Source organism: Bombina bombina, chromosome 2 (assembly GCF_027579735.1).
Source record: "Bombina bombina isolate aBomBom1 chromosome 2, aBomBom1.pri, whole genome shotgun sequence".
Classification (NCBI taxonomy): domain Eukaryota; kingdom Metazoa; phylum Chordata; class Amphibia; order Anura; family Bombinatoridae; genus Bombina; species Bombina bombina.
In genome coordinates, this window is record NC_069500.1 from 683,847,223 (window position 1) to 683,873,407 (window position 26,185).

General features: G+C 38.8%; 1 protein-coding gene across 1 annotated transcript; it reads right to left on the reverse strand.

Moving 5' to 3' along the window:
* Nucleotides 1–8,335: 8,335 nt before the first annotated feature.
* On the reverse strand, nt 8,336–21,616 carry NDUFB6 (NADH:ubiquinone oxidoreductase subunit B6). The gene is made up of 4 exons (XM_053702662.1): nt 21,330–21,616; nt 19,846–19,938; nt 19,646–19,690; nt 8,336–8,483 (listed from the first exon to the last, which is right to left on the reverse strand). The coding sequence occupies exons 1-4, from the start codon at nt 21,507–21,509 to the stop codon at nt 8,415–8,417; spliced, it is 387 nt and encodes a 128-aa protein (XP_053558637.1). The 5' UTR covers nt 21,510–21,616; the 3' UTR covers nt 8,336–8,414.
* Between the last annotated feature and the right edge of the window lie 4,569 nt (nt 21,617–26,185).

Sequence of the window (26,185 nt, forward strand, 5' to 3'; positions counted from 1 at the left end):
AGGCTCCACAATATGCCTAACTGGTAGGTTATTCCAGATTGTTTTCATCATATTTATATCCACACTTTATTATACTGATAAATGCAGCATCAGGAGTTAAAATTATTTTATTTTTCTCTTTCACCAATAGTAAAAATATTATTATTGCAAAAGAATTTTATTAAAGTTAAGGCTTTTCTAATTAGAGAATGATAGGGAGTCCATGGTACTGGTTTTCCAAGGTTATAATTTTGATTTGCAATTTCTTTTGCTAGATTAAAAAAAAAACACAGGTTCAAGATGCTTTTCCGAGAAAATAATGGAAGAAACTAACCTTATCACTAAACAAAGGACATCTAATTATACAATAGTAAACTGATCATATTTATAGTACTGTATACATTTTAGTCACGGATGGATAGCGACACCTTATGATAAAAGATATTTCTTGGTTATATAAAAAGTAAAGTTTCTATTTATTATTCATTATTACAATTATGCCCATAACAAGAGACCAATCACAGTCCTACACATGTCAAAGGTGGTCTTAAAATTTACATAGTAGATTTCTCCATAAAAATGAGTTACACACAATGAACCATCTGAACAAGGTGGGTCCACCAACTGAACAACTGCTACGCTAATAAGCAGACCCAGACATTACACCCAGCACAAATGGGGTTAACATGAGATGACTACAAAACCTGCCGCATCTCACAGACTACTTACATTAAAATTTGAGGATAAAGAATAAAAATGATCTGCAGTCAATTCTAATATTCTCCCAACTGTACATCACCCTGGCACCCATCCAAGATAAAGCGATTCTTCCATCAACAAAATGACACCCCAGGAACCGTTATATTGCAGGATATATAGCAAATTTGTCCATTTATGGGCACACGATAAATAACCAGCCATTACAAGTGGCTGGTTTTACGCTACTGCGAACACATGACCCAACACATAGCTTCTTCACACTGAACTATCACTGCAATATAATGGGCTAGATTACAAGTGGAGCGCAAAATATCGCTTTCATGAAAGTGATATTTGCCCTTCACTTAGTAATACCAGCTCGCGCAAATGTGCAATGGTATTACTAGCTGAGCGCCATGCGAACGTGGCATTGTGTTTGCATTACAGGAAAGCATTGTACTCAGAGTGTGCTTCCATGACTCCAATGAGACAGAGCACGAGAACCTAGCGCAGCAAAGAGGATAAGTTGCACATTACTCCAACTTTAACCCCTAAAAAACTGCTTTGTGCAGTTTTTTTAAAAACATTAAAGATACTATTTTTTTTTTTATTGAAACATACACAAAAGTTTAGGGGCACTTTTTGAAAATTAACCAGAGATCTGATCTCTGGTTAATTTTCTCAATGCCAATTACTACCGCAAGTTCGCAGTAGCGTAAAACCAGCCACTTGTAATGGCTGGTTATTTATCGTGTGCCCATAAATGGACAAATTTGCTATATATCCTGCAATATAGCGGTTCCTGGGGTGTCATTTTGTTGATGGAAGAATCGCTTTATCTTGGAAGGGTGCCAGGGTGATGTACAGTTGGGAGAATATTAGAATTGACTGCACATCATTTTTATCCTTTATCCTCAAATTTTAATAATGTCCAACGAACGTTAACTAATACTGATCTCATTCTAATCCAATAATAATTCAGTGTGAAAATATCCATTTGAATTTGTAAAACTGCTTAAATTAAGAAAATTATATGAGGAAAATCTAGTTAATAGGTATGTGAATTTTTTTTTTTTACGAAGTATGCCAAATATGTGACCACCAGCAGCAGCATTCAGATCTTTTCAGAGCTGGATTTCTTCTTGTCAAAGAGAAACACACAAAGATCTGGATTATCACTGATCTTTGTGTATTGCACTTTATTTTAGTGTGTTGCACTTTCACACCAAGAAATCCGGTTCTGAAAAACATAATTTATGCTTACCTGATAAATTCCTTTCTTCTGTAGTGTGATCAGTCCACGGGTCATCATTACTTCTGGGATATTACTCCTCCCCAACAGGAAGTGCAAGAGGATTCACCCAGCAGAGCTGCATATAGCTCCTCCCCTCTACGTCACTCCCAGTCATTCGACCAAGGACCAACGAGAAAGGAAAAGCCAAGGGTGAAGTGGTGACTGGAGTATAATTAAAAAATATTTACCTGCCTTAAAAACAGGGCGGGCCGTGGACTGATCACACTACAGAAGAAAGGAATTTATCAGGTAAGCATAAATTATGTTTTCTTCTGTTAAATGTGATCAGTCCACGGGTCATCATTACTTCTGGGATACCAATACCAAAGCAAAAGTACACAGATGACGGGAGGGATAGGCAGGCTCTTTATACAGAAGGAACCACTGCCTGAAGAACCTTTCTCCCAAAAATAGCCTCCGATGAAGCAAAAGTGTCAAATTTGTAAAATTTGGAAAAAGTATGAAGCGAAGACCAAGTTGCAGCCTTGCAAATCTGTTCAACAGAGGCCTCATTCTTGAAGGCCCAAGTGGAAGCCACAGCTCTAGTAGAATGAGCTGTAATTCTTTCAGGAGGCTGCTGTCCAGCAGTCTCATAAGCTAAACGAATTATGCTACGAAGCCAAAAAGAAAGAGAGGTAGCGGAAGCTTTTTGACCTCTCCTCTGCCCAGAGTAAATGACAAACAGAGAAGACGTTTGTCGAAATTTCTTAGTTGCCTGTAAGTAAAATTTTAGAGCACGGACTACATCCAGGTTGTGCAGTAGACGTTCCTTCTTTGAAGAAGGATTTGGGCATAAAGAAGGAACAACAATCTCTTGATTGATATTCCTGTTAGTAACTACCTTAGGTAAGAACCCAGGTTTAGTACGCAGGACTACCTTATCCGAATGAAAAATCAAATAAGGAGAATCACAATGTAAGGCTGATAATTCAGAGACTCTTCGAGCCGAGGAAATAGCCATTAAAAATAGAACTTTCCAAGATGACAACTTTATATCAATGGAATGAAGGGGTTCAAACGGAACGCCCTGTAAAACATTAAGAACAAGGTTTAAACTCCATGGTGGAGCAACAGTTTTAAACACAGGCTTAATTCTGGCCAAAGCCTGACAAAAAGCCTGGACGTCAGGAACTTCTGACAGACGTTTGTGTAACAGAATGGACAGAGCTGAGATCTGTCCCTTTAATGAACTAGCAGATAAACCCTTTTCTAAACCTTCTTGTAGAAAAGACAATATCCTAGGAATCCTAACCTTACTCCAAGAGTAACCTTTGGATTCACACCAATATAGGTACTTACGCCATATCTTATGGTAAATCTTTCTGGTAACAGGTTTCCTAGCCTGTATTAAGGTATCAATAACTGACTCAGAAAATCCACATCTTGATAAAATCAAGCGTTCAATTTCCAAGCAGTCAGCTTCAGAGAAGTTAGATTTTGATGTTTGAAGGGACCCTGTATCAGAAGGTCCTGTTTCAGAGGTAGAGACCAAGGTGGACAGGATGACATGTCCACCAGGTCTGCATACCAAGTCCTGCGTGGCCACGCAGGTGCTATTAGAATCACTGATGCTCTCTCTTGTTTGATTCTGGCAATCAATCGAGGAAGCAACGGGAAGGGTGGAAACACGTAAGCCATCCTGAAGTCCCAAGGTGCTGTCAGAGCATCTATCAGGACTGCTCCTGGATCCCTGGATCTGGACCCGTAACGAGGAAGCTTGGCGTTCTGTCGAGACGCCATGAGATCTATCTCTGGTTTGCCCCAACGTCGAAGTATTTGGGCAAAGACCTCCGGATGAAGTTCCCACTCCCCCGGATGAAAAGTCTGACGACTTAAGAAATCCGCCTCCCAGTTCTCCACTCCCGGGATGTGGATTGCTGACAGGTGGCAAGAGTGAGACTCTGCCCAGCAAATTATCTTTGATACTTCCATCATAGCTAGGGAGCTTCTTGTCCCTCCCTGATGGTTGATGTAAGCTACAGTCGTGATGTTGTCCGACTGAAACCTGATGAACCCCCGAGTTGTCAACTGGGGCCAAGCCAGGAGGGCATTGAGAACTGCTCTCAATTCCAGAATGTTTATTGGCAGGAGACTCTCCTCCTGACTCCATTGTCCCTGAGCCTTCAGAGAATTCCAGACGGCACCCCAACCTAGAAGGCTGGCGTCTGTTGTTACAATTGTCCAGTCTGGTCTGCTGAATGGCATCCCCCTGGACAGATGTGGCCGAGAAAGCCACCATAGAAGAGAATCTCTTGATCCAGATTCAGAGAAGGGGATAAGTCTGAGTAATCCCCATTCCACTGACTTAGCATGCACAGTTGCAGTGGTCTGAGGTGTAAGCGTGCAAAGGGTACTATGTCCATTGCCGCTACCATTAAGCCGATTACCTCCATGCATTGAGCCACTGACGGGTGTTGAATGGAATGAAGGGTGCGGCAAGCACTTTGAAGTCTTGTTAGCCTGTCCTCTGTCAGGTAAATCTTCATTTCTACAGAATCTATAAGAGTCCCCAGGAAGGGAACTCTTGTGAGTGGAACGAGTGAACTTTTCTTTTCGTTCACCTTCCATCCATGTGACCTTAGAAATGCCAGCACTAACTCTGTATGAGACTTGGCAGTTTGAAAGCTTGAAGCTTGTATCAGAATGTCGTCTAGGTATGGAGCTACCGAGATTCCCTGCGGTCTTAGTACCGCCAGAAGAGCACCCAGAACCTTTGTGAAGATTCTTGGAGCTGTAGCCAATCCGAATGGAAGAGCCACAAACTGGTAATGCCTGTCTAGGAAGGCAAACCTTAGGTACCGATAATGATCTTTGTGAATCGGTATGTGAAGGTAAGCATCTTTTAAATCTACAGTGGTCATGTATTGACCCTCTTGGATCATAGGTAAAATTGTCCGAATAGTCTCCATCTTGAACGATGGAACTCTTAGGAATTTGTTTAGGATCTTTAAGTCCAGGATTGGTCTGAAAGTTCCCTCTTTTTTGGGAACCACAAACAGATTTGAGTAAAACCCCTGTCCCTGTTCCGATCGTGGAACTGGATGGATTACTCCCATTAACAAGAGCTCTTGTACGCAGCGTAGAAACGCCTCTTTCTTTGTCTGGATTGTTGACAATCTTGACAGATGAAATCTCTCTCTTGGAGGAGAGTATTTGAAGTCCAGAAGGTATCCCTGAGATATTATCTCTAGCGCCCAGGGATCATGAACATCTCTTGCCCAAGCCTGGGCGAAGAGAGAAAGTCTGCCCCCCACTAGATCCGATCCCGGATCGGGGGCCCTCAATTCATGCTGTTTTAGGGGCAGCAGCAGGTTTCCTAGTCTGCTTGCCCTTGTTCCAGGACTGGTTAGGTTTCCAGCCTTGTCTGTAGCGAGCAACAGCTCCTTCCTGTTTTGGTGCAGAGGAAGTTGATGCTGCTCCTGCTTTGAAATTACGAAAGGAACGAAAATTAGACTGTCTAGTCTTGGCTTTGGCTTTGTCCTGAGGCAGGGCATGGCCTTTACCTCCTGTAATGTCAGCGATAATCTCTTTCAACCCGGGCCCGAATAAGGTCTGCCCTTTGAAAGGTATATTAAGCAATTTAGACTTAGAAGTAACATCAGCTGACCAGGATTTTAGCCACAGCGCCCTGCGTGCCTGAATGGCGAATCCTGAATTCTTCGCCGTAAGTTTAGTAAGATGTACTACGGCCTCCGAAATGAATGAATTAGCTAGTTTAAGGACTCTAAGCCTGTCCGTAATGTCGTCCAGAGTAGCTGAACCAATGTTCTCTTCCAGAGACTCAATCCAGAATGCCGCTGCAGCCGTGATCGGCGCAATGCATGCAAGGGGTTGCAATATAAAACCTTGTTGAACAAACATTTTCTTAAGGTAACCCTCTAACTTTTTATCCATTGGATCTGAAAAAGCACAGCTATCCTCCACCGGGATAGTGGTACGCTTAGCTAAGGTAGAAACTGCTCCCTCCACCTTAGGGACCGTTTGCCATAAGTCCCTTGTGGTGGCGTCTATTGGAAACATTTTTCTAAATATCGGAGGGGGTGAGAACGGCACACCGGGTCTATCCCACTCCTTAGTAACAATTTCAGTAAGTCTCTTAGGTATAGGAAAAACCTCAGTACTCGTCGGTACCGCAAAATATTTATCCAACCTACACATTTTCTCTGGTATTGCAACTGTGTTACAATCATTCAGAGCCGCTAACACCTCCCCTAGTAATACACGGAGGTTTTCCAGTTTAAATTTAAAATTTGAAATATCTGAATCCAGTCTGTTTGGATCAGAACCGTCACCCACAGAATGAAGTTCTCCGTCCTCATGTTCTGCCACCTGTGACGCAGTGTCTGACATGGCCCTAATATTATCAGCGCACTCTGTTCTCACCCCAGAGTGATCACGCTTACCTCTTAGTTCTGGTAATTTAGCCAAAACCTCAGTCATAACAGTAGCCATATCCTGTAATGTGATTTGTAATGGCCGCCCAGATGTACTCGGCGCTACAATATCACGCACCTCCCTCTGAGCGGGAGATGTAGGTACTGACACGTGAGGCGTGTTAGTCGGCATAACTCTCCCCTCGTTGTTTGGTGAAATTTGTTCAATTTGTACAGATTGACTTTTATTTAAAGTAGCATCAATACAGTTAGTACATAAATTTCTATTGGGCTCCACTTTGGCATTGCAACAAATGACACAGGTATCATCCTCTGAATCAGACATGTTTAACACACTAGCAAATAAACTTGCAACTTGGAAATACAATTCAATTAGAATAATATTAAAACGTACTGTGCCTTTAAGAAGCACAGAAGATCTATGACAGTTGAAAATTAATAAATTGAAACAGTTATAGCCTCAATCCTTGTAAACAACACAACTTTAGCAAAGGTTTAATCCCATTAGCAAAGATAACAAATTCTGAAAGCAGGAAACAAATTACAGAATAAACGTTTTTTATCTCAGTCAAACTATAATTCTCACAGCTCTGCTGAGAGAAATTACCTCCCTCAAAATAAGTTTTGAAGACCCCTGAGCTCTGTAGAGATGAACCGGATCATGCAGGGAATACAATGAGTTGCTGACTGAAATATTTGATGCATAGTAAAAGCGCCAAAAAACGGCCCCTCCCCCTCACACACAGCAGTGAGGGAGAACAGAAACTGTCAGAAAAACAGATTAAGCAACTGCCAAGTGGAAAAATAGTGCCCAAACATTTATTCACACAGTACCTCAGCAAATGAAAACGATTTTACATTCCAGCAAAAACGTTAAACATAATCTCTAGTTATTAAACAGCTTTATGTATTTCTTACAGTGTAATTCTAGTGAAGTACCATTCCCCAGAATACTGAAGTGTAAAGTATACATACATGACATTATATCGGTATGGCAGGATTTTCTCATCAATTCCATTGTCAGAAAATAAAAACTGCTACATACCTCTATGCAGATTCATCTGCCCGCTGTCCCCTGATCTGAAGTTTACCTCACTCCTCAGATGGCCGAGAACAGCAATATGATCTTAACTACTCCGGCTAAAATCATAGCAAAACTCTGGTAGATTCTTCTTCAAACTCTGCCAGAGAGGTAATAACACACTCCGGTGCTATTTTAAAATAACAAACTTTTGATTGAAGATATAAAACTAAGTATAATCACCATAGTCCTCTCACACATCCTATCTAGTCGTTGGGTGCAAGAGAATGACTGGGAGTGACGTAGAGGGGAGGAGCTATATGCAGCTCTGCTGGGTGAATCCTCTTGCACTTCCTGTTGGGGAGGAGTAATATCCCAGAAGTAATGATGACCCGTGGACTGATCACACTTAACAGAAGAAAGAGAGGAATGTGGCTGCCGTTTTCGGCATTCGTTATTAACTGAAAACAACAAATGCACATGCTTATTAGTTAACCAATGAAAGACTATAAGCAGCAGGCTTTTCAATGGTGCTTTTGCTAAGATTTTAACAGAAGCAAAAGATACCTTGCCAGGGTGCCTTTCCTTAGTCATTTAAAGGAACAGTCTAGACATTGGTCATCTTAAAGTCTTACTTTAGATTAAGCTGCAAATATCCTTCTGCACCCTTTCTATATCCTGCATCAGTAACAGTAAAACAGTTATTTTAAAAAGACTATTGTTTATGGGTCACTTTGAAATGGCTGCCAAGCTCTGCCCACTGATGATATCACAATCTGGGCTGCATTAAAGGCTTCACTAGTTACAAAAGTCTCACTTAACAGACTGTCAATGCTATTCAGAGGCCAGTTGCTGGCTCCTGGGTTTGTCAAGCCCTGCTATAATATACATTACATTTAAACACTCCAGTTCCTCATAGAAAAGCTAAAGAAAAAAATATATCTGCCATATATTTAATGATTTTATTGTTAAATTACAATTTTCACAAGTTATTTAATTCAGAAAAGGGAATACAAGTCCAAACGTTTTAATGATGGTCACAGTGTGCATCTTCAATTGGTTGAACAACTTCTCCAGTCTCCAGAATTGTATCACCCTAAAAATAAACAGATATATTATACTTCTAATACATTTCGCATTTTTATCATAATCTTATATTAGCATTTACTTGAAAAACTAGTCAAACTTATTTTATATACTGTATGTACTTAATAGTAAAAGCTTATCCCTAGTGAGTGGACTCAAATATATCCTTTTATCAGTTTGTTAGTGACCGTATGGATCATCTCAAATGAGACTACTCTTGAACATAATGGTTTAGTCTGAAAATGTTTAAATGCATTAACACCTTATTTGCTGCAATTGTTTTCCAATAGCCAAACTCCACCATGCTTTATTTGAAGGAGCCAATCAGGACCTGTTACTGAAGTAGACTCATTTTCTTAGCAAGCTTGCTATAGGGAGATATATGTGGGATGATTAGATTTGTGAAGTTAGCACTGTGCATTTTAAATTCTCAGAACTGGGAAAACCACAATTTTCAGACATAAATAACATGAAAATGGGGCAAAATAAATAATGAAAGCGATTTTTACTACACATTCTAAAACAGTTTATATTACAATCTCAGTTTTTACTCTCCCTTAAGAGAACCCCTTTCAGGAGCGCTATTTGATCTAGTTAGCTATGCCCTCTGTTATCAACACCTCAGACTGATGGCCAATTAAAGGGACATGAAACTCAAAAATTTTCCTTCATGATTTAGGTAGAACATACAATTTTAAACAACTTTCCAATTTACTTTTATTATTTAATTTGCTTCCTTCTCTTGTTATCCTTCACTGAAAGGTTTATCTAGGAAAGCTCAGTAGCAGCAAAGAACCTAGGTTCTAGCTGCCGATTGGTGGCTGCATATATATATATATATACACACCGATTGTCATTGGCTCACCCATGTGTTCAGTTAGAAACCAGTAGTGCACTGCTGCTCCTTCAACAGATTATACAAAGAGAATGAAGCAAATTTGATGATAGAAGTAAACTGGAAAGTTGTTTAAAATTGTACGTTCTACCTAAATCATGAAACAAATTTTTTTGGTTTCATGTCCCTTTAACGTAGAGAAAGACCTCAATGCAGGCATGTAGTCTCAAGCCGTGCTATACACATTGCCAAACACACATCTTATGGTTTCTTTTCCAGCTAAAAGGTACGACAGGGTGGATAAAAAAATAAAAATAAATTTTAAAAAAAAGGATTTTTTTTTTATTTAAAGGGACAGTCAACTCCAAAATATGTATTGTTTAAAAAGATAGATAATCCCTTTATTACCAATTCCCCAGTTTTACACAACCAACATTGTTATATTAATTATACTTTTAACTTCTGTAATTACATTGTATCTAAGCCTCTTCTGACAGCCCCGGATAACATGGCTATTTATTATTATCTATTGACTTGCAGTGTCAGCCACAACCCACGGGCGTGAGCACAATGTTATCTATATGGCCCCATGGATAGCCGTCTCTTGTTGTGAAAAGCTAAAAAAAAAAATAAAAAAAAAAAATCATGTAATAAGAGGCTGTCTGTAGTTACTTAGAAACAGGCAGAAATTTAGAGGTTTAAATGTTATAAAGTATATTAATATAACAATGTTGGATGTGCAAAGCTGCGGAATGGGTAGTAAAGGCGTTTTAAATCTTTTAAAATTATAACAATGTTGGTGTTGACTGTCCCTTTAAAAAGATAGTTTCTTTCTATTTAAGATACAATATAATCCAAAGGTAATTCATCCTAAAATAAGGATTAGCTTTTAATTATAGTATGAAGCTGTATATTCATGGCTGTAATGTTTACCAATGTTTAGTTTTTTGAAAATTAATTCCATGAATACAATCAAATTGTCGTGCTCGCACAGAGGTTTATGTAAGGTTATTTTGGGCATTTTTTCTATCTAGAAGATATTTTTATATATTTTTGTTTTTATGGTTCTCAAAACTGTGAATTTGTGTCTGCAGAAATAACACGCCTCTTCTTCACAGCAAAAATGATATAAAGAAACATATAAAGTTAAAGGGACAGTAAACAGAATTGTTGTTGTTTTAAAAGATAGATAATCCCTTTATTACCCATTCCCCAGTTTTTCATAACCAACACAGTTATAATTATACACGTTTCACCTCTGTAATTACCTTGTATCTAAGCTTCAGCAGACTGCCCCCTTATTTCAGTTATTTTGACAGACTTGCATTTTAGCCAATTAGAGCTGACTCCACGGTAAATTCACATGCATGAGCTCAATGTTATCTATATGAAACACGTGAACTAATGCCCTCTTGTGGTGAAAAACTATCAAAATGCATTTAGATTAGAGGCGGCCTTCAAGGTCTAGGAAATTAGCATATGAACCTCCTAGGTTTAGCTTTCAACAAAGAATACCAAGAGAATAAAGCAAAATTGGTGATACAAGTAAATTGGAAAGTTGTTTAAAATTACATGCCCTATTTGATTCATGGAAGTTCTTGGACTTGACTGTCCCTTTAAGAAATAGACTTTAAAGAGATTCAGATGGAGCATACAATTTTAAAACATTCAGATTTACTTCTATTATCAAATTTGCTTCATTCTCTTGGTATCATTTGTTGAACAAGCCAGAATGCACCACTGGGAGCTAGCTGAGCACCTTGGGTGAGCCAATATAAAAAAGCCATATATGTTCCACCACCAATCAGCAGCTAGCTCCCATTAGTGCATTGTTGCTCCTGAGCCTACCTGGGTATGCTTTTCAAAAAAGGTTAACAAGAAAACAAAGCAAATTAAAGAACATTCTATCTGAATCATCAAATTTTAATTTTGACTTTACTGTCCCCCTGCAATTCTATGTACACAGAATCAACTCCGTACTAAGTTTCAAGAAGCTCCTATTATCAATTTTTCTTTGTTCTCCTGCTATCTTTATTTGAAAAGACAGGAATGAAAGCTTTGGAGATGGCCTATTTTTTGTTCAATAGCCTGGATAGGGCTTGCTGATTGGTGCCTGCATTTAGCCATCCAATCAGCAAGCGCAACCCAGGTTCTCAACCTGAAATGGGCCGGCTCCAAAGCTTTTATTCCTGCTAAAAATATTTAGGTTTAGTATCCCTTTAACAACGAAAGAAATCCTATAATGTTAGTGTTTTAATTAAATATACCTAATTTATATTGTCATTAAGGTAACTAGATATAAGTGGGAAAAAATGTAACGTAAATAAAAAAAAATAAAAAATGAAACCTTTATATAAAAACCATGATTTAAATGGAGTCTTATTGACTAGGAAATCAAATCCACCCTGCTTAATGATAGTGTTATAAGCATGATGGCCGCTAGTATTGCCACAACAGCACTAAATGTGACACTGGGATGTAGATTTTGGCTACAAAGCTAATATGGCTAACAAGCTATCTGGACTCTATGAACTCAATATCATATTCTAATTGCTTTTGGTAGAATTTTCAGTCACATCTCCAGTCATGACTGGCTCCCAAAGTAGAATTTAAGAATCATGTCTAATGCTTGCAGATACTGTTCTGTTACTGTGCTTAATGCCAAAGCCATCCAAAGAGTTACACCTTAACTGTGTAAAGTCTTCTCTATGCAGCATCTGGCTCTCAGGAATAGAGGCTAATTATAGCTCTACTAAACCTTAAGTCACTGAAAATCATGTGAATAAAGATGCAGATGGAATTTATTCCTGGTGGTAGTTGATATATTCCAGTGGCATCAGCATTTTCTCAGGGTTGCAATTGGAAAAGTCAAAAATAGCTGTCCATATTGCCACAAACATATACAAAGGTTATAGTCGCACCTATTGCAGAGCTCAGTAAACAAGGTATTTATATATAGGATGATATCTGCTTAATGGGGTCCCTTCCAAAGAGCTTTGTCACATATCCTTACTGGCAAGGTACAACTAGAAATTCAATCTACAAAAAAAAGAGACTTTGTTTTCTCAGTTAAACTCATGTCTTTTGGGAAGCAGAATTTCATAAACATTTCAACATAGTAATCCTCCCAGAGGAGAAATTAATTCCATAACTCTATGAAATCAATTACATGTTACAGTGGGGCCAAACTGGATGAGCCCACATCAAGGTTATTATAAGTTTGTATCCCAAATTGATCACAACTCGAATATACATTCTATTAAAAAATGTGAATTGTCCTGATAGACAATGTAGGTCAATCTGGAATGGAGCAGACCCTTGATAGATCCTCATTGGACATACTTGACAACAGATTCCAGCACCATAGGATGGGAAGCAACTTTGCAGATTAAATTTATCTCAGGCACTTGGACAATAGCCAAATTTATGTTGCCAATAAATGTACTGTCTTGACTCTTCAGCAACAAAAAAAAACAACAATTTGAGGCAGACTGACAAGCTAAGCAGAATGTATGCCAACAGAGTATGATTACCTAGTAGATTATTTAGTGCATTATTGTGAAGACACCATTTCTGCTGTGCTTTCAGGCTTAGGGGGGGTAGTTATCAAGCCGTCAACCTCAAATACGCTGGAATTCCGCAGCGTATTTGTGGCGAGGCTGATTCGCCTTAGTTATCAAAGGCTCAAGACCGGCAAAAGTAGAATTTTGTGACGTAAGCTTCGATCCGCCGGACTCAGCCCGACACAGATCGATTCTTACGTCACTCCAGATGTTCCGCACACAAGTGCGGCACAATCTCACTACTTTTGCTAGTTATCAAAAAACTAGCAGGTACGCTCAGCACTTTTACGGCCCAGCGTACCTGGTTTTCAAACCGCCACCCCTGGAGGCGGCGGATCCCATAGGAATCAATGGGAGTCTGACCACAGCGAAAGTAAAAGTTCGCTGCTGACAGACATCCCATTGATTCCTATGGGAGATGTCTGCACCTAACACCCTAACATGTACCCGAGTCTAAACACCCCTAATCTGTCCCCCCCTACACCGCCGCATCTAAATAAAGTTATTACCCCCTAAACCGCCGCTCCCGGAGCCCACCGCAACTATAATATATGTATTAACCCCTAAACCGCCGCTCCCTGAACCCGCCGCAACCTATATTAAACTTATTAACCCCTAATCTGCCCCCCCTACACCGTCGGCACCTATAATAAATTTATTAACCCCTATCCTGCCCCCCACTACGCCGCCGCCACTGTAATAAAATTATTAACTCCTAAACCTAAGTCTAACACTAACCCTAACGCCCCCCTAACTTAAATATTAAATAAATCTAACTAATATTTCTATTATTAACTAAATGAATCCTATTTAAAACTAAATACTTACCTTTAAAATAAACCCTAATATAGCTACAATATAAATAATAATTATATTGTACCTATCTTAGGATTTATTTTTATTTTACAGGCAACTTTCAATTTATTTTAACTAGGTACAATAGCTATTAAATAGTTAATAACTATTTAATAGCTTACCTAGCTAAAATAAACTGAAATTTACCTGTAAAATAAATCCTAACCTAAGTTACAATTACACCTAACACTACACTATACTTTAATAAATTATTCCTATTTAAAACTAAATACTTACCTGTAAAATAAACCCTAATATAGCTACAATATAAATAATAATTATATTGTAGCTATCTTAGGATTTATATTTATTTTACAGGTAACTTTGTATTTATTTTAGCTAGTTAGAATAGTTATTAAATAGTTATTAACTATGTAATAACTACCTAGCTAAAAGAAATACAAAATTACCTGTAAAATAAATCCTAACCTAAGTTACAATTAAACCTAATACTACACTATCATTAAATTAATTAAATAAACTACCTACAAATAACTACAATTAAATACAATTACATAAACTAACTAAAGTACAAAAAATAAAAAAATAAGTTAAACATTTTACAAATATTACAACAATTTTAAGCTACTTACACCTAATCTAAGCCCCCTAATAAAATAACAAACCCCCCCAAAATAAAAAAAATGCCCTACCCTATTCTAAATTAAATAAAGTTCAAAGCTCTTTTACCTTACCAGCCCTTAAAAGGGCCATTTGTGGGGGCATGCCCCAAAAAGTTCAGCTCTTTTGCCTGTAAAAGAAAAATACAATCCCCCCCAACATTAAAACCCACCACCCACATACCCCTAATCTAACCCAAACCCCCCTTACAAAAACATAACACTAATCCCGGGCGATGTCATCTTCCAAGAGGCGCTGAAGAGGTCTTCTATCCGGGCGATGTCATCTTCCAAGCCGGGTCTTGAATCTTCCTCCCGCCGACGCGAAACATCCTTCTTCACCGACGGACTACGACGAATGAAGGCTCCTTTAAGGGACGTCATCCAAGATGGCGTCCCTCGAATTCCGATTGGCTGATAGGATTCAGCCAATCAGATTGAGCTCGCATTCTATTGGCTGTTCCGATCAGCCAATAGAATGCGAGCTCAATCTGATTGGCTGATTCCATCAGCCAATCAGATTTTTCCTACCTTAATTCCGACTGACTGATAGAATCCTATCAGCCAATCGGAATTCGAGGGACGCCATCTTGGATGATGTCCCTTAAAGGAGCCTTCATTCGTCGTAGTCTGTCGGTGAAGAAGGATGTTCCGCGTCGGCGGGAGGAAGATTCAAGACCCGGCTTGGAAGATGACATCGCCCGGATAGAAGACCTCTTCAGCGCCTCTTGGAAGATGACATCGCCCGGATCGAAGACTTCTTCAGCGCCGCCTGGATGATGACTTCATCGGATGGAAGATTTCTTCAGCGCCGCTTGGAGGATTAACTTCTTCCGCTCCGGATGTCCACTTCGGTTCCATCGCTGCTCGGCTGAGTGAAGACGACTCAAGGTAGGATGATCTTCAGGGGATTAGTGTTATGTTTTTGTAAGGGGGGTTTGGGTTAGATTAGGGGTATGTGGGTGGTGGGTTTTAATGTTGGGGGGGTTGTATTTTTCTTTTACAGGCAAAAGAGCTGAACTTTTTGGGGCATGCCCCCACAAATGGCCCTTTTAAGGGCTGGTAAGGTAAAAGAGCTTTGAACTTTATTTAATTTAGAATAGGGTAGGGCATTTTTTTATTTTGGGGGGGTTTGTTATTTTATTAGGGGGCTTAGATTAGGTGTAAGTAGCTTAACATTGTTGTAATATTTGTAAAATGTTTGTAACTTATTTTTTTATTTTTTGTACTTTAGTTTGTTTATGTAATTGTATTTAATTGTAGTTATTTGTAGGTAGTTTATTTAATTAATTTAATGATAGTGTAGTATTAGGTTTAATTGTAACTTAGGTTAGGATTTATTTTACAGGTAATTTTGTATTTCTTTTAGCTAGGTAGTTATTACATAGTTAATAACTATTTAATAACTATTCTAACTAGCTAAAATAAATACAAAGTTACCTGTAAAATAAATATAAATCCTAAGATAGCTACAATATAATTATTATTTATATTGTAGCTATATTAGGTTTTATTTTACAGGTAAGTATTTAGTTTTAAATAGGAATAATTTATTAAAGTATAGTGTAGTGTTAGGTGTAATTGTAACTTAGGTTAGGATTTATTTTACAGGTAAATTTCAGTTTATTTTAGCTAGGTAAGCTATTAAATAGTTAATAACTATTTAATAGCTATTGTACCTAGTTAAAATAATTTGTAATTTACCTATAAAATAAATCCTAAGATAGCTACAATATAATTATTATTTATATTGTAGCTATATTAGGGTTTATTTTAAAGGTAAGTATTTAGTTTTAAATAGGATTAATTTAGTTAATAATAGAAATATTAGTTAGATTTATTTAATATTTAAGTTAGGGGGGCGTTAGGGTTAGACTTAGGTTTAGGGGTTAATAATTTTATTACAGTGGCGGCGGCGTAGTGGGGGGCAGGATAGGGGTTGATAAATTTATTATAGGTGACGGTGTAGGGGGGGCAGGATAGGGGTTAATAGGTTTAATATAGGTTGCGGCAGGTTCAGGGAGCGGCGGTTTAGGGGTTAAACTATTTATTTAGTTGCGGCGAGGTGCGGGATCAGCAGGATAGGGGTTAATAATTTTATTATAGAGGGCGACGGTATAGGGGGGGCAGGATAGGGGTTACTAGGTATACTCTAGGTGGCAGCGGTGTCCGGGAGCGGCGGTTTAGGGGTTAATACATTTATCAGAGTTGCGGCAGGGTCTAGGAGCGGCGGTTTAGGGGTTAATACATTTATAAGAGTTGCGGCAGGGTCTAGGAGCGGCGGTTTAGGGGTTAATACATTTAGAAGAGTTGCGGCAGGGTCTAGGAGCGGCGGTTTAGGGGTTAATACATTTAGAAGAGTTGCGGCAGGGTCTAGGAGCGGCGGTTTAGGGGTTAATACATTTATAAGAGTTGCGGCAGGGTCTAGGAGCGGCGGTTTAGGGGTTAGTAATTTTATTTAGTTGCGGGGGGCTCCGGTATAGGGATAGAACAGTGCAGTTTAGTGTGAGTGCTTAGTGACAGGCTAGCAATAAAGCTGGGAAAAAGCCGAAGAGCAGCGAGATCGGAAGAGTGATAACTCTCACAGTCCGCTGCTCATCGCCCCACGGCTTTTTGACAGCTTTATTTGATAACTTAGGCGAACGTATTCAAGGTCCGCGGCGGGCGAAGGTAGGCGAGCTTAGGCGGGCGTATTGGGCCGGCGAAGGCAGAAAAGTAGACGGCTTGATAACTACAACCCTTAGTCTCAAACGAAGTTTCAGATTCTTGGGCAAATGAAAAAGACTTCTCCTCCAATTACTTATGCACAACAGTGGCGTGTAATTTAACAGGTTTGTGTTTTAGCAGAGGCAAGGATTCTGCATTCACAATTTTTGGAATTTGTCTGTATGTTCTACCTTAAATGATATTGCTTTTGTATTTCTTTGTTAGCGAGTGCTACAGATGTGTCAATATAAAACCTTAATTTAACCATATTTTCTCCAATTCCCTTATCTAAGTTCCAAAAGTAGTACTCACCAAGCATCCCACCCTTGTGTTCACCTAATTATAAATAAGAACTGTAAACATCAAGGAAGCGTTGATTTTTGTGCCCTGAAAAGTTGAAGCTTTGGGTTTGTGCATGACCACTTAAAGGGGCAATAAACTGCTGGGTACAACAGCAGCAGCATGGTTACTATTCACCATGATAGTTTTCCCTCCTGTACCTGCAGTTCACATTAAAGCTGTTCTCTAATTTTAACTAATTACAGAATCCAACTGGTAAAGCTCTGCATTTTATACTGGGCGCCACCATCTTATAGCACACATATTACTGCATCATATGACAATAGCAATGCATTTTCAAAGATCTGTGATGTTATTGACTTTATCCCAGCTGTACCTTTCACTCCAGTTTAGCTCACATAACAGTGAGCAGAAGTTATTTTTGCACAGTTTAAAAGTTACATAACGGGGGGGGGGGGGGGGGGGGGCGTGTCTAGGCAGCGGCCATGAGCAGTCGCATATTGAGGAGTTCAGAGGATTCATGATAATCCGCCGGTTATCCTTGAAGGTTTATTGCATCCTATCTTACAACTCTAAGATTCAGCTACTTCATTTCTTCCTGCTTCGTGCAATATGGAGATCAATCTGCTAGTGGCACCTGTACTAGACCGTTGAGAGTTTAGGCAGCAGCTTTTGGTATAGGGTAATGGAGTGGAAAGGACTATGAATTCTAGAAGGAAAGTTTTGCTTACACCTTAGTTACATTTCCGTATTTTGTTTGGAGATTTATAAAAAAAAATGTTTTACCCATGTTATATAAGTCTAGACATTATAATGACACGATAAGACAAAATGCAGTCTCCCTTACCAAAGGAATGCGTTGTGATAACTACTGTATAAAGGCATATAAGAAGGCTAGTACAGTGGTTTGTAGTTAGTTTCCTTTTGTTTATAGCTAGAAAACAATGTCTATCATAATATTAGAATCCATACTAGACACTGCAGTTTGCTTACAAGTTAGCCCTTTAGAAAGGTGATAACCATTTGGTACATACTTATACCCTATAGCTCAATATTTTATTTCCAAGTAGCTATCACTATTCTCTCATTATCAGATAGAGCTGATATAATAAGTCACAGCTATTATCTTTAACAATTCGATTTAAATAAATTCTATAGTCCTGGCATTCCATACCAATCCCTCACTAATATGTATTTAACATATGCTAGCTGTAAATCCCTCCTTTTTATCACAGAAGATGAGGTTTTTTAGTGTGATTTCTTCCTTAACCTACATTTATACACCTTGGAGAACAGCGACATATCCTTCCTGGTCCTAGTCCATTCTATATATGTCCTTTAACGTTAGCTTTATTCAATTGATTGTCTTAGCCAGATATATACGATAAACTGCAAGTTAGTTATGCTATAATTTACTGGGTACACTTTTCCCTAGTATGTTTAAGGATTGGTTCTAATTCCTCTTGAGTGGGTTCACATGCCTCGTACACCTCACCTTCTCCTGCAGACGCTGGCTGCTCTCAGTTTAAAATCTATGTATATGGGAGCTTCTATAATGCTATTCTTAAATTTTGATAGCACACATTACTGTATCATGGCTTGCTAAACTAATACTTAAGTATCTAATTGCTATAGTCATAACAAATCTATGTTTTTTTGATTATTACTATATTGTGGCTCCTACACAATATACCATACTCCAGTATTCTATATACTTATACACAGGCTCAAGAGTGGCCTTTATACTATTAGGAAGATATTAGAAAAAGGAGATTTCATATCAAAATGTTAATTAAAACGGCTAATTTGCATATACCTTATTGTATTTGTATGACCCTGGATTTATAGTCTCTTTAGATTAGTAAGATGTTTACTCTGCTATCCACATTTCTTAATTTTTGTCTATCCTTTCTCAAGGTCTCATTAGACCTGCAACTCTGTTTTTATGGTGAATGAACATAAAAAAAAGTTAGAAAAATATAAGCTCCAAGATGGCGGCGCCCAATGTGGTGATGCAGAGCTTCACTCACTAATACTTGTAAGGGGTTAAAATAAGAGAATGACTTTGAAGACAGCTGCAAGAACAGGTGGAAAAATAATAGCACAGTGAGTAGTAACCATTCTACTGTAGTTGTACTCAGCAATTTAATGTCCCTTTAATAAGGAAGGAAAAACTTTGTTGGTGAGTGTTACTTGGGGAAATTATGGTAAATATGATTTTATTTCCATTTTTATGGGGTTGTGTTGTGTACGAATGGTGCTTTACAAAAAACAAAAAGTAATAAAGACTTACTGGAAATAGACGGGGTTTCAGGTTAACAATACCATATGGCTTTGTCTGGAATTAAACAAAAGTATGTCAGCTGTACATTCTTAGTTCTCATAAAAACAGTACATGATATTATAGTTTAAATCACATGATTTTAACCAGGACATTTACAACTAGCAAATGCATAGAAACATCCATATATCAAAAATAGATGGTTCAGTTACCTGTACGTGATATTTAACATAGTAGTGAACAAGCCAGGCTGGAATTAGCAGTCTTGTAAAGGTGAAAACACCAGCATTATAAGCTTTAAATGTCTGTCATAAGAAAAAGAGAGACTCTGGGTAATGGGAAAGTCAAAGAAAGAGGAGGACATACAGATTAAACTATTACTAAGTGGTAATAGCTGTTGAGAAACATTGTGTTCTAATAAATTTATTTTTTTACAAAATGGTACAAGATTTCCATAAAATGGACATTCTAGTTGAAATTGAAACACACAAGTGAATTTCAAATTTTCATTAGAAGCCTTTTTGCAGTACACTTTTATAAGGCAAAAGTGCACTACTAGAGTTATAATATATATCACTAACACAGAGAAAATTAAACAAATGGATTGGATAAAGCATTGATTCTCAACCATGGTCCTCAAGTACCCCCAACAGGCCAGGTTTTTATTATAGCTGAACCAGTGCACAGGTGAAATAATCAGCTGATGGGTGAGAGCAGGTTAGTAACCATGGTGTTACGGATCAGCCGATTACTTCACCTGTGCACTGGTTCAGCTATAATGAAAACCTGGCCAGTTGGGGGTACTTGAGGACCGCGGTTGATAAACACTGGGATAGAGCATGACATTTTAAACAACTTTCCAGTTTACTTCTTTTTTCAATTTTGCGTTGTTCTCTGGCATCCACTGTTAAAGAGTAATCCTAGGTGATATTAGGAGTGTGCGTGTCTTTAGCCATCTGGCAGCAGCTTTTGCAACAATGTTTATATCAGTGTTATGCATAGCTGTAAACACGGCTGCCACTGAATGCTAAAGACAGGTGCACACTCCTAAGCTCCTATAAGTCTACCTAGGTTTGTTCTTCAACAAAGGCTATCAAAAGAACAAAACAACTTTGATAATGGAAGTATATTGGAAAGAGGTTTAACATGACATGTTCTATCTGAATTATGAATATGAAAAAGAAAAAAAACCACTCTGTAATATGTTAGAGGATCTTATTATTACACTATTGCTTGCATACCACTTTGTGTTTTAAAAAAAGCAACATTTTTAAACATATAGTTAGTCAACAACAGTCTGCAGTGCAATGCACTACTGGACCCTAGTTGAACACAGTAGTACAATGATGCTCCTAAACCTACATAGTTACACTTTTCAACTATTGAAAAGTGTATTAAAATTGCTTATGCTGTTTGATTTATGCAAGTATCATTTTGAGTTTCATCCTTTATTAAATTACTTTGAAAAAAATGCTTATAATAGAAAAATGGACTTTCAATCGCCACTAAAATGTTCTTTTTTAGAAAGAAAGAAAAAAGGTCAAAATGAATTTGAGTGCACTGAAACTAAGTTTACGCAGAAGTATATATCATATTGAAAACCCTAAAATATGAGATTATAAACAAACATCTGCTCACCCACCCATCATGAAACCCTCCCTCCTGCAAATCACAAGTTCCCCGCAAAGCTGCTCACATATATTCTCCAGAGACTTTTCGGCTGTAGGAAGTTGCCCCAAAACCTTTCCACAGGTCCCTTCTTAGCGGGGGGCAAGACAGGTTCCCGTGGGCTTAGCTCCTGGTCTTTTAGCCAGCGCCTCCGCAGAGTCCGTAGCTGCTCCAACCGGAGCTTCTCATCCGGAGTATACCCCGACATGATGTGACACTTCACAGAAAGTGCCTAACCCCGTGCCCGGTTGTCTATTACTCCTCCAACCTTGCAGAGGGCACAAGACAGCTTCAGCGCACGGTGATGACGTATCAGACAAACGTTTGCGATTTACCTCCCTCTGCCGTCTATGGATAGGTAGTGCGGTAGCCTAGAATACTGAACTGAATAAAACAGGTTTAATATCTTACAGAAAACGATTTTATGGGCATATGCACGGTATAGAGGTGTTAGTCGGTTGATTATATTTCTAAATGTTCATTAATGTGATATGCACTCATCTCAGTATTTACACAATGTCTAAACTTCTAATCTATCAATGTTAAAAATCAACAATACGTGGAATAGGCAGCACATTGTGACTGCAGAATCTATACAGTGGAACCAGTTTCAAATACGCATGTGTTTTGCCATGGTATATGCAAACTTGAAATGCCTTGTAGTATTCTATAAAGTTATTCAAGTTTGATTTATTGGTCCTTCCAAACTTGGTTGGTTGTATTGCACATAGGGTTGCCACCTAGGCCATGTTTTACTAGACGGCGACGTTGGGGGCGGCAGATTAGGGGTTAATAAATATAATATAGGGGTCGGCGGTGTTAGGGGCAGCAGATTAGGGGTACATAGGGATAACGTAGCTTATGGCGGTGTACGGAGCGGCAGATTAGGGGTTAATAATAATATGCAGGGGTCAGCGATAGCGGGGTCGGCAGATTAGGGGTTAATAAGTGTAAGGTTAGGGGTGTTTAGACTCGGGTTCATGTTAGGGTGTTAGGTGCAGACTTAGGAAGTGTTTCCCCATAGGAAACAATGGGGCTGCGTTAGGAGCTGAACGCTGCTTTTTTGCAGGTGTTAGATTTTTTTTTCAGCTCAAACTGCCCCATTGTTTCCTATGGGGGAATCATGCACGAGCACGTTTTTGAAGCTGGCCGCGTCCGTAAGCACCGCTGGTATTTAGAGTTGCAGTGGCGGTAAATTAGGCTATACCCTCCCTTTTTGGAGCCTAACGCAGCCCTTCTGTGAACTCTAAATACCAGCGGTATTTAAAAGGTGCGGAGGAAAAAAAGCATGCGTAGCTAACGCACCCCTTTGGCCGCAGAACTCTAAATCTAGGCGTATTTTAGTAAAGTTTACTACTGTTTCAGGAGTAGATCAACATATAAACGGCACCTGTTTTAGAAACATGTGACATGATACATGCCTAGGGTTGCCAACTTTTTTTTGAAGAAAATAAGGGAGACTAAGGATCCGGCAAATTTCAAATAAGAAATTGACAAATTACACAGTAGTTACAGGAAAATACTTTATTTTTACCATTTGTTTGGTTCAGCAAAATGCTTTATAAAAATCATCTTCATTCACACAGTCTAGCTGAATACATTCAACAACATTCTGCAAATCCATTCTTTCTATTTCTAGGCACAGTGAGAGTTATGCATGCTGCAACGTGTGCAGGTAAGAACATGAATAGTGCGCTCCAGGGTCACTATTTGTGTGCTCTCCAGGTGCGCAATGCATGTTGCCCTCTACACACCCTGTAGCATGTGTAACTCATAAGTGTCCAGGAAAACATGGCAGAGGTGGCAGCCCTAATTGCACACATGCTTAATGCTATATTCTATCTGTATCACCACTTTAAAGGTAAGGTAAAGTTGAGCCTACTAGTTAACGCTATCTTACATAGAATAAAAAATAAGCATAAGTTTCATTCATCGTTATTATCCTAATTGTCGTAATTACTTCTATTTCTACCTTACAAGTATTTGCCCGACACAAATCTTTCCTCTTCCCGCCATTTTGGAATAGTTGATTGACAGTGTAGATCTATATTAACGTCCAATTAGCTTTCCCCCCCGGGGGGTAAGCCCATCCATTCCTACGTCACTAGATTCCTGAGCGCATGCGTTTTACTAGAATCATCGTAGTTCCACCCGTGCTCGTTCGTGAGACACGCATGCTCTGTGCGACCTGTCTTACTATTCAGCTGTGAATCTCAGAATAAGCATCACATCAATACTTCTGATCAATGAATACTTTGTATCGTCGGCAAGTTGCGCATGCGCAGATGAAATCTATTTTGTGAATGCGCTTTCACCTGACGTAGAGAGCGGGTGGGACCGCTCTCTGACATGAAACAGAGAAACACGGAAGTGGCATGGGGGCGGCGTTGGCAAATAAACGGTAGGAAAAATAAAGATTAGATTGCATCTAAAGTATAGCATAAAAATAAAGTTAGCGACTACGTTGTTATTGACTATTAGAATGCTTAGAGGCTTTCAATACCGCTAAAGTTTACCTTTACTTTAAGGGGCATAACAATGAAAAAAGAAAATGGCTGTGTCTTCATTTTATTATTGTGCCGTTGCTTGCATATAACTATGTATTTAAGCCCATCAAAACGGGTTAGCACACAAAGTCAGCTCCATGCCAGAAATGCACTACTGGGATTCTATAAAAGGGTTGGCACAAATTACATTAGTGCAACTAAACACTGTATGAGGCTTGTTTGTAAAAGAAAACCAATATGTTTTTCAAGCAAAGTAGCACAGTCTATAAAAAAAAAATCAAGCACACTGGTTCAGAAGAGGATAGTGAATAATGGAGAACCCAACAACAAAATGACAAAGCAGTTAATCAGAAAGGCTAAAGCTGATGCAGAAGAGAGAATAGCACAATTGGTAAAAACAAATGGAGACAAAACCTTCTTTAGATTTATCAGTAATAAGAGAAAAACTAGGGGAGGGATAGTAAGACTAAATACTGAGGATGATAGAGTAGTGGAAGGAGATAAACAACTATCTAAATGATTACCTTTGTTCAGTCTTCACAACAGATTGTAAACACAGTGAAATTCTATTAAGGGGTGTTACTTTAAATGATAATGTGGGTAGTACTTCTCTTTTTACAGAGGAAGTGGTTTCAAGGGCTTTATAAACAAGTCTGTTTTTTTTTTTATTAAATAAGTCTGTGGGTTCAGATAATATTCATCCAATGATTCTAAGAGAACTTTGATCCGTGATAGCTACTTCATTAGTTGATTTATTAAACCAGTCACTGTTAACATGAGTTGTTTCAGAAAACTGGACAATTGCCAATGTAGTCTCTCTTCATAAAAGGGGTAATAGGGAAGATTCTGCTAACTATAGGCCAGTTAGTTTGACCTCAATTGCAGGGCAATTAATGGAATCTCTTTTAAAGGGAAGACTTGTATCTTACCTTCAGGCAAACAACCTATAAGACAAAGGACAGCATGCTTTCAATGCTGGAAGATCATGTCAGACTAATCTAGTTGATTTCTTTCACTATGTAACTAAATTAATAGACCAGGGAGGAGCTGTATATTTAAAATATCTAGTCTTTAGCAAAGCATTTGACATGACACTGTCTCACACAATAAACATATTCACAAAATGTACAGGGAGTGCAGAATTATTAGGCAAGTTGTATTTTTGAGGATTAATTTTATTATTGAACAACAACCATGTTCTCAATGAACCCAAAAACTCATTAATATCAAAGCTGAATATTTTTGGAAGTAGTTTTTAGTTTGTTTTTAGTTTTAGCTATTTTAGGGGGATATCTGTGTGTGCAGGTGACTATTGCTGTGCATAATTATTAGGCAACTTAACAAAAAACAAATATATACCCATTTCAATTATTTATTTTTACCAGTGAAACCAATATAACATCTCAACATTCACAAATATACATTTCTGACATTCAAAAACAAAACAAAAACAAATCAGTGACCAATATAGCCACCTTTCTTTGCAAGGACACTCAAAAGCCTGCCATCCATGGATTCTGTCAGTGTTTTGATCTGTTCACCATCAACATTGCGTGCAGCAGCAACCACAGCCTCCCAGACACTGTTCAGAGAGGTGTACTGTTTTCCCTCCTTGTAAATCTCACATTTGATGATGGACCACAGGTTCTCAATGGGGTTCAGATCAGGTGAACAAGGAGGCCATGTCATTAGATTTTCTTCTTTTATACCCTTTCTTGCCAGTCACGCTGTGGAGTACTTGGACGCGTGTGATGGAGCATTGTCCTGCATGAAAATCATGTTTTTCTTGAAGGATGCAGACTTCTTCCTGTACCACTGCTTGAAGAAGGTGTCTTCCAGAAACTGGCAGTAGGACTGGGAGTTGAGCTTGACTCCATCCTCAAACCGAAAAGGCCCCACAAGCTCATCTTTGATGATACCAGCCCAAACCAGTACTCCACCTCCACCTTGCTGGCGTCTGAGTCGGACTGGAGCTCTCTGCCCTTTACCAATCCAGCCACGGGCCTATCCATCTGGCCCATCAAGACTCAATATCATTTCATCAGTCCATAAAACTTTAGAAAAATCAGTCTTGAGATATTTCTTGGCCCAGTCTTGACGTTTCAGCTTGTGTGTCTTGTTCAGTGGTGGTCGTCTTTCAGCCTTTCTTACCTTGGCCATGTCTCTGAGTATTGCACACCTTGTGCTTTTGGGCACTCCAGTAATGTTGCAGCTCTGAAATATGGCCAAACTGGTGGCAAGTGGCATCTTGGCAGCTGCACGCTTGACTTTTCTCAGTTCATGGGCAGTTATTTTGCGCCTTGGTTTTTTCACACGCTTCTTGCGACCCTGTTGACTATTTTGAATGAAACGCTTGATTGTTCGATGATCACGCTTC

Bases quoted from the DNA above. Each gene is read 5' to 3' on its own strand.
- NDUFB6 (XM_053702662.1), bottom strand. From the start codon at position 21,509: ATGTCGGGGTATACTCCGGATGAGAAGCTCCGGTTGGAGCAGCTACGG. The intron at 19,939-21,329 runs GTGAGCAGCTTT...TTCTTATGACAG, and splicing joins AAAGTCTCTGGAGAATATAT to ACATTTAAAGCTTATAATGC. The intron at 19,691-19,845 runs GTAACTGAACCA...GTTTAATTCCAG, and splicing joins ATGTTAAATATCACGTACAG to ACAAAGCCATATGGTATTGT.